Below are 13,290 nucleotides of genomic sequence, written 5' to 3' on the forward strand. Positions count from 1 at the left end.
TAATAACACAGGCAAAGCGTGGGTGTATTCACCTGAGAAGCTGCAGCCTCCTGTATGTGTGTATCTTATCTTTCACTTTCTTGGTCCATAAAATACTTTTACGATGACTCTCTGAAAAACTTCATGTGCATTCCTGTGCCTACGTCTGGAAAGACAACAGCTGGTTTCAACTACTCTCTGCTTTGCAGCACAGTCTTGAGGCGAGAGAAGGCAGCTGTAGATCAGCCTCTTGATCTACTCATACTATAATTAGATGCACCTTTATGAACTGAAATATAAGCTGTTCTGTTCCTTTTTTAATTAGATGTCTGCCTTCTATCAGAACTTCTCTTTAGTATATTTTTATTAAACAATTCAAACTAACCACAAATTTAAAAATACTGTTACTACAGTACAGGTTTTATGTCCAGAGGTACAAAATAAAATAAAAGAAGGCCTCTCTTTACCGGAAAAACAAGTAGAACTAATGTTGCTGAAATGTTTATTTCTTAGTGACAGAATCAGTTTAGCATACTGCTAGCTTCCAAAAATAAATCCTGCACAGGCTGCAGAGGAAAATACTGTTTTCTTTGCCATTTTTGTTAGCATCATCAGGAAGATCCACATTTTTTAGTTAGATGTTTTGAATTAAAAGGAAATAATCCCTCATACCTTTATAGTCAGAGGCCCAGTTTGACTTGTAATTGCCATTTACAACTGTGGTGGTTTTGGGGTTTTTTTAAATTTCTCTCCATAACCAGTTAGCAGCCTAGTATCTGAATATCCTATGGTATCTGGAAAACAAGAACAAAACCATTTTAATTTCTATTCTATTACATAACCGTTATTTTATTCCAGACCTTCAGGACAGGGAGATGGCATTTGACAGGAGGATATTCTTTGTCAGGCTATCATAGATGCTAAAATCTGGTTGAACAAGGAGAGACATGCCAGAACAGAAGAAAGTCTGCTACTGTTTGTATTATTCTGTACTTGTACTTCTGTACTGGTCCTCTGTGAAGGAGCAATATTCTAAATAAGTCTGTGAGCTCTTATTACTAGAGTTTTCTGCACCATAAAAGAAACCGCTGAGAGACATAAAGATTAAAACTGTATGGTTAGTTATTTTCAAAAGTAGTATTATTTGGGTTCATTATGTCTTTTTGTTTTGGCATGTTATTAGAGATCTTTAGTTTAAAATACTTCTGATTTAACACCAGTCATGTTGTGGATTTACTTGGCTTTTCAGTGTCATCTCTTCAATCTACCTGGACCTACCTGGTCTCACTTTTTTGGCCTCCCTGGACCCCTCCAGTGTCAAGACTTCAGCCTCCTTGGAACTCTTTAAAATCCCCTTTTCAGATTCTTTGGACTTATCCAGTCTGAGCTCATCATCCTCTGTGGAATTCTCCAGTCTTACTTCTTCATCTTCTCTGGACCTTTCAAGTCTCACATCTTCAGGCTCTTTGGACTTCTCCAGTACCTCCTCTTCAATCTCCTTAGAGCTCTCCAGTCTCACCCCTTCAGATTCCTGGGAGCGCTCCAGTTTCACCTCTTCGATTTCACTGGACCTATCAAGTCTCACTTCATCAGGCTCTCTGGATCTCTCTGTTGACAGCTCTTCAATCTCCTTAGATCTCTCAAGTCTCACCTCTTCACCCCCCCCAGATTTCTCCAGTCCTACTTCTTCACCCTCTCTAGACCTCTCCAGTCTCACGTCTTCACCCTCCCTAGATGTTTCCAGTCACACCTCCTCAGCTTCCTTGGACTTTTCCTGTACAATCCCTCCATCCTCACTATGTCTCTCAGAGCACACCTCCTCAGCCTCTTCAGAATCACTAGATCTCACCGATTTTAACTATTTCATGTTTCAGGGCTCCTCTGAATTATCCTCATCAACCCCTGAGGATGTTTCTAATCTCATCTCTACACCCTTTCTGGATGTCTCCAATCTCACCTTTCAGGCTGCTTCTTCCCTCACTTCCTCAGTTTCTTTGGACATTTCTAATCTCACATCTTTAGTTTCCCCAGACCTATCCACTCTCACATTTCTGGATGTTGCTAATCGCACCGCTTCAGCTGCTCTTGATCTCTGCATCTAACTCTCTTAACACACCTCTTTTTCTCTCTGCAACCTCTCTATACCTTTCTAAAGTTTCCTCCTTTATGTGCTCTTTCCTAAGTTCTGTTTCTGAAAGTTCTTATCTGAGGAAAGTTTAGCGCTTTGCAAATATGTCCTAGCATCTAAACAGAACTGGGCATGAAAACAGGTCATACAAATCTATAATGGTGCCTTGTTTACAGCTGCATAAACATCAGTATACATTCTGGAATTTTTGTAGAGCACAGTTTGTCACTAATCTAATTTTCATTCTGGCTCAGCACGGTACCTCTCCCAAAGGTTTACCTTTTTTAATTCATGCTGAATTTTTATCTTTCAAGATCAACAAATAGTAAATAGAGCTAAACATGCAAATAATTGCATCCAAGTTGTGTATCTCCGTTATGGATTTAAATCTGAGTACATTGCACAGAAGTGCTGGCATTTCACGTGGAGGTACAGAGAGAGAAGATGTGGTAGGAAAAGAAAACTGGACAAAAAAGAGCAGGTGAGAAACAGGGGATAGGGAGAAGAATCGGAAAAGGTGTGGGGCGGGAATAGAGGGACACGTAGCTGGAAGAAAGATGTCCATCTCTGCTAGCGTAATTTTTTTCTGCCAAGCCGTATTTGTGGCCTGGGCTGCCCGTGAGGCTTTAAATAATCTTACTGATAATTATTTTACCTATCAAATCATGAGATGTTACCACTAAAACAGCATTTGTATGTAACATCCCTTTATCAATATATGTAAGTAGTGCAGTCACTTGTGTTGCATCAAATATGTTGCAAAGGTAGCAGAGAGGGCCTTCCTTAAATCTTTGGTGCTTTCTTGTATCTTTTTCTTATCATTGTTATAGTTGGGTTTTTAGAAAACAAGTATGTTTTGTTTCAATATCGTATCACTGGCACCCTTTCTGTGTTAAAAATGCTGCCTGTCATAACACACATTTTTTAACTGATTTAATTTTTTACAAGTTGGAAAGCTTTGCTCCAATATGCCATGTATGTCTCAAAATTAGGAGGACAAAAATGGCTTGCACAAAAAATAAATAAGGAAATAAATGCATGAAATAATAGGAATTATTTTCTGCCTCATTTATACTAGTTATTGCTTTAAAATTAAGTAGGAAAGATTGTAATACATGGATTTTAGAAATGAGCCCCAAATTCAATAGGAGCAAAATCGTTTAGCAGTTATAATAGAAAAAAAAAATCACAAATCGTTGGTCCAGATGGAAGGAGCTAGTGTAATGTAGCATCCTAAAGTGTCCGCTTTCAAAATGTCATCACAACTGGCACTAACTAGAGTCTTCTTCAGTAATCGCAGTAGAGTGATTAAGTAGGCAAATTAAGGACAGGAAATTCTTCCCATCTTCCCACTCTTTCTTCCCAGTTGGTGTTCCTACTCATTACACTAACAGGCAATCTTCTCTTACTGTCATATGCTATCCTGGAGACAGACTCTAACATATCTGGTGAACAATTGCTCTTTTTGTTCTGCTGGATCTTTACTGACATTATGATGTGTGGATTGTTAATTGCAGTGGCTCTGGACTAAGTGAGATCTCTAATAAAGCTGAAAATTGCTCTGTGCTTTACAACTGTACTGTAAGCGAAAACATCGCTGTGTAGTGATGTGAAATCACTGTGTGATTTCCAGGGATTTGCACTTCAGCAGATACAAAAACCGGCAGCAAGGCACAAAGCCTCTCTGCAAGGAGGACCAAAGGCACCAGCGTTTCCTCAAGGCCTGTGCAGCTTCTGGAGGATTCTTGTCTCTTTTGTGATGTGGTTTGGCTCTGGACAGAAGCAACAGCGAGAAGAGGTATACATACTTAAGTGCCCAATCCATAATCTCCTTAAATTCTTAGTCCTAATTATTTAAATGAACATTGGATTAGGACCAAATTGATTCCTTATCAAACATGAGTTCAGTCGTCTCATAACTTTGTGCTTATTACATATGGAAAATTGTCTATTTTTCCATCAACTGTCGACAGATGATGATAGCTTCTAGTTTGCTATGTTGTCTTTTATCAATCTGTTTAAAGCAGGTGATTGAATATAATTTCAGATGTATGCATAAACGGCCTTATATCCAAAAGAATCCCATGCCAAGGCATCATGTGCAACAGGGTGAAACTCGGAATATGGCACAGCTTGCCCGCACACGGATTAAAACCCCAAACTGAAGAGAGTCTGTGTTATAAAAATCATTGGCTCCACATGCTTGTAAACCATTTTCTTCTTTACAGTCGTATCTAGAAGCTAAGAACTGATGGTGTAGACAGGTGGAAAAAACCATGCTTTTAACCACTTGCTTGGATTCTTAGATTACAACAGTACTACTTAGGAACGAGTGAATATGTACCTAACCCAAGTGCTATATAACTAGCCATTAGCCTCATAGAAGAGTCAGGCTTTAATTCCTGTTCTGTAGGTAATTGACATGTAGTAGTGTTTGTGTTTCTGGCAAATTACCGGCTCTGAATCACGGAAGACGCCCCACACACCCACGCTTTTTTGGACCCCCGAGACAGGTGCCAGCTGGCCACACCCGGCGGGGGAACTGAGGCCTTCCCAAACAGTTCCTACGGTGACACACACACACGACACGACTGGGAGAAACACGTCAGTGTGGCGTGGTGCGGACCATATCCCTGTGCCTGCGGGAGGACAGCACAGCGGGGCCGGGACGCCTCCAGCCGCCCTGCCCCGGGCCAGCGCTCTGCTCCCGCGGCGCAGGGGAAAGGGCGAGGCCGCGGCCGGGGCTCCTCAGGAGGAACGGCCGGCAGTCGCGTGCCTTATTCAGCCCTCTGATTGGTCGCTGCCAGAGGAGAGCGCTTGTGACTGGAGGGGCGACTGGGTAGTTGGCCATTGGTCAGCCTCCCTGAGGTAATTCGGATTCCGATTGGCGGAGGGATCATTCCTGCTTGTTGATTGGCTAGGACGCAGCGCGGTGGTCTTTCCCGTTCCGGTGGGCGCTGACCTTGCCCGGGAGCGGAGCCGCCCGTTCGCCCCTGTCTCTCTCGGAGCCGCGGCCCGCAGCCATGGTGGCGTACTGGCGGCAGGCCGGGCTCAGGTACCCGCCTGGCGTCGACAAGGCTCCTCTCGCGACTTCCTTGCGATAGCTGTTACGGCCGGAGGCGAGGGCCTCGCAGGGCGGGCTGGCGGGGTCACAGCGGTGCCTCTGGAGGGGGTGGAGGAGCTTTTGGGACGCGTTTGAGTCTCACCTTCGCTTTCGCCCCGCGTTTCTCTCCTGTCTGTAGTTACATCCGGTATTCACAGATCTGCGCCCAGGTTGTGAGAGCGGCAATGAAGCCTCAGTACAAAGCAGAGGCAGAGAGGGCGGCAATGGCCACTGTGAAAACTGTGAAACCCAAAAAGGAATAAAACGTAAGTAAATTGAATGGGCTGGGGTGCCTTACTGTAGCTTTTTATACGAGGAGTGTTGGTTTCCCAGTGTGAGTCGGGCTAATGACGGTCTGTAACTGCTTGGCTCATTTCGTGCTATATGTGGAAAACGGGCTCTGATCTTCACGCGTGAAACTGGAGCGGATTGCTGACTGGTTTAGTGCAACTGGGTGCGGATGTCTCTGCATCCTGATTACGTGTGGGATAGGAGTCTGCATAATCTCATTAGTTCAGTAAAATAAGATGTTCTCTCCATCTAGCCCTGCTTTGAACGATTTGGGGTTTGGTCAGAGGTGTTATGGACCTGTGCAAAACAGCTGAGTTTCTGTAGTGGTGGTCATAGGTTTCCTGTCTCTCGCATTACTAAGCCAAGAGACAGCCTCTGACCTACTGTTTCCCCTAATCAGCAGACTTATTTGCGTAAGGGTTATCTGCTGTCTGTGAAAGATAGATGCTACTTACACCTTTGTGACATGGCATACACCACAAGCGGCTGAAATCTCTTCTGTTCTACGTAGAACAGCTTCTGTTCCTGATCTGAGATTAAATATTACTACCTTTTGTTTGAAGCATACCTTGTAGATATTCTTGAATCGAATAATTTGTATTTTAAATCTCTCATAGGAACTGATCTGTGGTGAATACTCTCAACAGCAAAGCTATAGGCAAGCTCAAGACTCTGCAATATAATGTAATCACATTAACTGTAAAACTTGCCTCTTTATGTAAATCAGCATGCCAATAAATGTAATTTCTGTTAAACAAATGAATGTGTGGAAAGCGTTGTTCCTCTTGAAACAAAGTACTCTGTTTTGCAGAGACATTTATCTTTCACTTGTGTTCAACTAGAAGACTGTTTTTGTCACAGTCTCCCACTCAGTAACAACATATGTCTATTTTTAAGGCAAATCTCTCGTTGGATTTCATGCTGGTATTTCAGGTACATCAGTGAGTGAGAGATTTTAATTGTTGTTTAAAACTTTTCTGTCTACTTCATTTTAATGATTTTGGAAAAAAGTTTTCTTCACTAAAACCTATGTCAACGGAGAGTGCAGGCATATCATTTCGATAATTAAAAATACCTCTGTCAGTTCTCTCTGCTGGAAGTGGTACGCTGTTGGCTTTAAAATTCCCTGTCATCACGGTGTGCATCTTCCATTTGTGCTTAGAACAAAACTAACAGTGAAAATCAATTTGATGAGGCTTAGCGTTAAGGCTAATCTGGAAGCAGGATATTTTGCCACGGATGTGCTGCACGGGAGCTAATCGCCTCCAGAGCCGTCTGGAACACTGAGCAGTGACTCAGGAGCTGGAGACCTGGCTTCCTCTGCGAGGTGGGGAAGGAGGCACAGAAATCCCTGGGCTGTACTCCGATCACTCGGAGTGAGTTGTCCTCCTTGTTACCGCTTTGTCACTTTACTGGGAGGGAGAGGGACACGCTTTCACCGGGAAACGGTAGGAACGGAGGGTGACCCTCCATTAGCTCTGGGCGGGGGCGGGGGGGAAGTTGTGCTTTCGGCTGTTTTGGTGTGAGGGAAGTGTTTGCCTGTTCCTGCCGCTGCGTGTCTTCACAGCAAGACTAACACCGTCCCACTGCGCAGGAGGGGTACAGCATGCTTCCAGAGTTGGCTTCAGGTTTGTGTTCATCTAGACACTTCTGCTGTTGACGCAAACGTGAGGCATTACTTTCTTCACAGTATAATAAACTCTCTTTTCGAAGAGCATAATAAAACAAGCTCAGTTTTTTCATGTAATTTAAAGTTAGTCCTTACAAGGATAAACTATGATTTTTGTCTATTGAATGTTTCATGTACTAAAGTATTTTATAGAATGGTACAAAATATTTATTTTAAAGAGTATTATAAATACAGTCTTAAGTAGATGGCTGTGAATGGCAAGAAACTTTTTTTCCTGAAGTGAAGATGTTTTTGATTTAGTGATTGCCATTGAACTTACATCTAACTAGCTGCAACCTGTTCCATCCATTTTGCTGTACGGAATGACAGGAAGAAAATTTACAGTAGTGAGTACATGGGGGGGGGGGGGGGGAAATACCACACCAAAACTTTTACACAGTGTTCACAACTCTGTATGCTAATATAACTCAATCTATAGTTTGAAACAGAAACAAACCACACAGTGATAATGAATACAAGCTCTGCAATAATATAAGCCAGCAATGTGATAGAACTATTAAAGTACTTGCTTTAAAAAAAAAAAGTAAGAATGTACACATTCAGTCTTTTGCCCCATGTTGTTTCCCCTCCCCTCTCCGGGCAACTTAAGGAACTGAACTTGTCTGCAGCTCTAGATCAGGCTGTGGCGTGTGCAATAAAACAGATACTGCCTTTATCTATCTGCCCTACAGATGTGCGTGCGTTCCTAAAACAGTAACAAGTTCACAAACAAAACACAAACTGTGTTTACCTGAGAATAAAGAAATTTGATCAGTTGATAGCATATTTTGCTGTCGCTTATGATCCTGATACATATGCCCACACAAGCTGTATATTGCATTCAGTGTCTGGTGATAATATTCTAGGAGTGAATACGTTACAAGAGAGGCTGTTGTGAGGCAACTTGTCTTCACAGTGGCTCTTTTTTGGGAGAGATTCAGTGTCAACAGTTGTTTAGGAGAGTAAAGCATAGCTGCCCTTAATTTCAAAAGCATTGTATTGGATACATTTTGGCCAGACACAGAGAAAAAATTATTGAGAAAATTGTTCTTTTCAGTAGGCAGATGATGGCTACTGCTTTTTCTTTAGTGAGTGTCAACAGGCTCATTCAGAGAATGTTTTGATACTACCATTGTTTTTACAGTGCTTCCTTTTCAGGGCTAGCTTCTACTTCTACCTCTTCATATTCCTCAACATCTGCAGTGGCATCCTGGTACTGTTGGTACTCGGAAACAAGGTCATTGGTGTTACCTTCTGCTTCAGAAAACTCCATCTCATCCATACCTTCACCAGTATACCAATGGAGAAATGCTTTTCTTCTGAACATAGCTGAGAACTGTTCAGAAACCCTGATGAAGAGCTCCTGAATGGCTGTGTTATTGCCAATAAAGGTAGCTGCCATCTTCAAGCCTCGCGGTGGTATGTCACACACAGCCACTTTGACATTATTAGGGATCCACTCCACAAAGTAGGAACTATTCTTGGTCTGGACAGCCAGCAACTGCTCATCCACTTCTCTGGTAGACATTCGGCCTCTGAAGATGCATGCCACGGTCAAGTAACGTCCACGACGAGGGTCGCAGGCTGCCATCATGTTGCGTGCATCAAACATTTGTTGAGTAAGCTCTGGCACTGAGAGGGCTCTGTACTGTTGGCTACCTCGAGCTGTCAGTGGAGCAAAGCCCGGCATAAAGAAATGCAGGCGAGGAAAGGGCACCATGTTAACAGCCAGCTTCCTCAGATCTGCATTCAGTTGACCAGGAAAACGGAGTGAGGTTGTGACACCGCTCATCGTTAGGGACACTAAGTGGTTGAGGTCACCATAGGTGGGATTGGTGAGCTTTAAAGTTCTAAAACATATATCGTATAGAGCTTCATTGTCAATGCAAAAGGTTTCATCCGTATTCTCTATTAGTTGATGGATGGAGAGGATAGCGTTATACGGCTCTACGACCGTGTCGGATACTTTGGGTGAAGGCACAACACTGAAAGTGTTCATAATCCTGTCGGGATATTCTTCTCTGATTTTGTTGATGAGGAGCGTGCCCATACCTGAGCCCGTACCACCACCAAGCGAATGGATGAGCTGGAATCCCTGAAGGCAGTCACAGCTCTCACACTCATTCCTGACCACATCCATGACGTTTTCAATCAGTTCAGCGCCTTCTGTGTAATGGCCCTTAGCCCAGTTGTTTCCAGCACCTGAATTACCTGTAAACAGAATTACAGAAAGAACAGCCACAAAGTTAACAAGAGAATTTTTAAAGGCTACAAAGGTGGGAGTTAAAAGGCCCTTTTGGGACAGTTGACTCCAGTTAGTTTGCTGACAGCATGCTGTACATACCATGAATAAAATTGTCAGGTCGAAAGAGTGGGCCTATTTTGCTAGACCGTACACTGTCCATCGTACCAGGTTCCAGGTCCACCAAGACAGAACGGGGCACGTATTTATGGGCTAGGACAAAAGAAAATGAATGCGAACAATTACTGTTAGAAGTCAAAGAGACAGGCTCATAATCTACCTGAAAAATTCAACCCACCTACAGTGATTTGGGGATATATGTTTTTTTAAATTACTTATTTTAACCTTCATGTTGGCTCTGCAAATTGCTCTGCCAACACCCTAACAGTGCTGAGCACTTACAGTAAGCCTCATTGAAGTACACGTTAATTCGCTCAAGCTGCAGCGATGCATCCCCACGGTAGTTTCCAGTGATGTCAATCCCATGTTCATCGCTTATCACCTCCCAGAACTGAAAAAGGAAAGAGGTTCAATACACTCACAAAGACTTTTTTTTTTTCAGCACAATGTGTTCAGCATCAGCTCTGCTGCGCTCATGCCTGACTGCACATGAAGTGGGAACTGTGCCTGAAGTGGGGGATGTTTTGCCATTTACGTGTTAGATCAGAGCGGGGATCCTCCTCTCCCCCCTCCCAAAATAAGTTCAAGGGAAAAGTTTAGTAGACCATTTGTGCTGCTTAGCTATCATCCACGCACTAAGAGGTGGACACCCTCAATTTGTTCCCTTTATAGTAAAGGAAAATTGATATTAGTTTAAATAACACAGGTACTAGTTGGTATGAGCTTAACAAAAAAGTCGGGGGCGGGGGTGCAGATTGGGGAGGGTTGCTCTGAGGCCTGTCATGCACAAGTGGGACTGTGGCATGGCAAAGCTGGCTCAGACAAATGTATGCGAGCAATGCTTTCCACAAACAGATGTCGGTCCTAAACGTCCTATCTTGACATTCATATGGATGTCTTGTACTGGGGCTCTTATCTAGGCAGCAGCCACAGCAGTGTTAATGTAGACACACCCACCCACTATAATGACCAGGCTATTTTAATTTTAAAGGTCTTCTGGTTTAGCATGCAGTCTCATTTTGAGTGTACAAATACACCGTTGCCAATATGTGCGTGGTGTTTCAGTGTGTGCGCGCTTTTCTACAGGTCTTATTAGACATAAATGGTTTCCAGGCCAAAGTCAACAACAAAAAAAATATAAACCTTTCAACTATCACACCGGCTGCATTCAAACTATCTGGGTCTAACATGACATCCCCTGGCCATCCACAGCTTCATGTTCCAATAAAAGGACTCAAGGTGAGATTTGTGGGAGGAAGAACACAACGGAACAATCTTGCAGCTATCATGCGTCCTCAAAGACCTCCCAGACCCAAATTAACTCAGATACTTTTCTTTGACAACTTCCTACTAATCAATTAAAAAAAAAAAAAAGATGGACACCACACAGCAAAAAGCAATTTTTTTTTTCTTTTTTCTCCTAGCACACAAAGTCAGCAATGAGCGACTTCTCTCTAAGTAACAGCACGGCAGTGTTTGAACTACACAAAAGTACTCCAAATGACGTGGCTACCTCTTGCAGGAGGCCAGTTAGGCAGGAATCCTTAACTGCACTTTGTGCCACTCTTAAAAAAAAGCTAATTGGTCACTGACAGCACAGGTCATTCTGTTGACTAATACAATCCCATAGTAATGACTGTAACGTGGCAGAGGTACTGCTGTACGGCTGAACTAAAGCACTGGCATCACAACTCTGCAGCCCTGGAATTACTGGCTCCTTCACTTGTCCCAGTATTTTGCAGACTAGATTAGTGCCCCGGGAATGTGAGTCCCAGCAGGAATGCTCTGGAGCACTTACAATCACTGTGCCATAGTTCTTGCAGATGTTTCATTCTTTGATAGTCTTAACATTGACCTTTGCATGAGGAGCAAGCCCATCTTACGACTTTCACATCAAAATACTCATATTCGCTGCTAACATGCCATGCATCCTACCATTGAGTTAACAAAGTAATTGTCCCCCCCGAAAGACCCCATCCGTTAACGATGTTTGACCTGCTACCACTGATAGCACTTACTAGTAATGACCAATATTGAAAGGAGACCTTACCTTCGCTCCAATTTGGTTCCCACACTGGCCAATCTGAAGATGCACAATTTCACGCATTTTGTGTAGCTTCGACCTGTTGGTGGCTACAACCTAACCCAGGTTTTCTAGTTGCAGTCCCCAGAACAAGCCCTCTTTCTGCTGCTCTATCAGCTACACAGCGCAGTCCGCCCCAAGGGGCCTTTTTATACTAGCGGGACTGTCACTCAGCCGGCAAGGGGAGTAGCCAGCAACTCTGGGCTGCTCATCAAAGCATTGCACAAGGAGGCAACGTGCCTGTTCACTGCCTGTGTACGGGGTACAAGAGCACAGGTACATTACTGAGTGGCTTGGAAAAGAAAATTGTCACACGCACCCCCTTACAATTAATTCCAGTTCTCTGTGCAGCAAACTGTGATCCATGAATATCTGTGCACATTGTATTTGTGTTTCATTAATTTACACATAATATATATACAAATATATACGCATATATAGAGATTATAGCCAAAAATGAGCAATCTTAATTTACTAAGTACCTGTGCTTCTGCCACATAATTTAAAATTTAACATCATATGAGTCATACAGGACAACATCCATAACAAAACCAATAACAACTTTTGAGCAGGAGCTTCCTGCTGCATTCACTCCACATCCCGCTGCAGCATTCAGCGCATCGCCAGGCAAACTGGCAGTTCAGTAATAAGCAACATTCTCAGCGTCTAACTGCATGAAGGAGGGGGACAGGATCAGAAACAAAAAAATACTCTGTAAAACAAAATTATAACACTTCACTCTCAGTGATACATGTTCCTTAAACATTTACTAAGAATCCATCAATTTCAGGCAATCTAAAAATCTGAATCAACTTGTGACTAACTTGCACAGATGCTCGCTCTCTCTTTCTCTCTTTCTCTCTCTTCCTTTCCTGCCATTAAGAAATACAGCATTTCCAATATTTCTTATTTTCTTATATCCGAGATGTAGTATTTCAGAACTTGCCAGGAAAATGCTAGAGGTGAAAACCCAGTTCCACTGAAGTTAACTATAATGGCGTTCACTGTGTGAAATGTTTCACTGCATTAAAGAAAACGATGCGAGGCTGAGCAAAACATGACACGGTCGTGTTGCCTGCTGATAAACAGGACTAATATCACTGAGCAACAGAAACCCAGAATGGAGTGTCTTCTGGAACCTTATAGCAGTTTTATTACATGTCAGATGACTGTCCGTGCTTTGCAAGTGTTCCTTTTAAGGATAGGAAAAGGAACTGTAATTAGGAAAGCACCTTAAATTATTTTGTATAAGAAGATGACAGTGGAAGGACTTGACTCATTGAAACTACTTTACCACTTTATGGGTTGCTAGAGATAAGGAATCTCTGAGCTTCCATATTGTTCCAAAAGAAAAATCAGCTTATTCCAGACTTCCCCACCGCAGATGACTCCCACTTCTTCCACCAGCCAACGGAGGGACAGACAACTGATTCTAAGACAAAGTTTAGCACCAGAAGCGCATCGCAAAAAAGTAGCTAGCAAACATTCTGTCATCCTCTGCCAAGCTATGAGCCGTCCTCAGTAGGGAGCAATAAAAGCAAGACTTTACATTCAGGTAGATTGATTTTGTTTCCTTAAAACACAATAGTTTTATCATTTTCCAAAAAATAAGTATTCTCTAAACAGTTTAGTTTACTCAGCAAGACAACCTAACAGTTATGTTCCATTGCCACAT

At 42.8% G+C, this 13,290-nt stretch overlaps 2 protein-coding genes across 2 annotated transcripts; one reads left to right on the plus strand and one right to left on the minus strand.

Moving 5' to 3' along the window:
* Positions 1-5,031: 5,031 nt before the first annotated feature.
* Positions 5,032-6,260, plus strand: ATP5F1E (ATP synthase F1 subunit epsilon). Its single transcript, XM_076351611.1, has 3 exons — positions 5,032-5,162; positions 5,350-5,476; positions 6,119-6,260. Exons 1-2 carry the CDS (start codon positions 5,131-5,133, stop codon positions 5,471-5,473), a joined length of 156 nt encoding a protein of 51 aa, XP_076207726.1. The 5' UTR covers positions 5,032-5,130; the 3' UTR covers positions 5,474-5,476; positions 6,119-6,260.
* A 1,044-nt stretch (positions 6,261-7,304) lies between these two features.
* TUBB1 (tubulin beta 1 class VI) lies at positions 7,305-11,980 on the minus strand. The gene is made up of 4 exons (XM_076352034.1): positions 11,583-11,980; positions 9,815-9,923; positions 9,515-9,625; positions 7,305-9,381 (listed from the first exon to the last, which is right to left on the minus strand). Exons 1-4 carry the CDS (start codon positions 11,637-11,639, stop codon positions 8,309-8,311), a joined length of 1,350 nt encoding a protein of 449 aa, XP_076208149.1. The 5' UTR covers positions 11,640-11,980; the 3' UTR covers positions 7,305-8,308.
* Positions 11,981-13,290: the final 1,310 nt, after the last annotated feature.

Source organism: Aptenodytes patagonicus, chromosome 14 (assembly GCF_965638725.1).
Source record: "Aptenodytes patagonicus chromosome 14, bAptPat1.pri.cur, whole genome shotgun sequence".
NCBI classification, from domain to species: domain Eukaryota; kingdom Metazoa; phylum Chordata; class Aves; order Sphenisciformes; family Spheniscidae; genus Aptenodytes; species Aptenodytes patagonicus.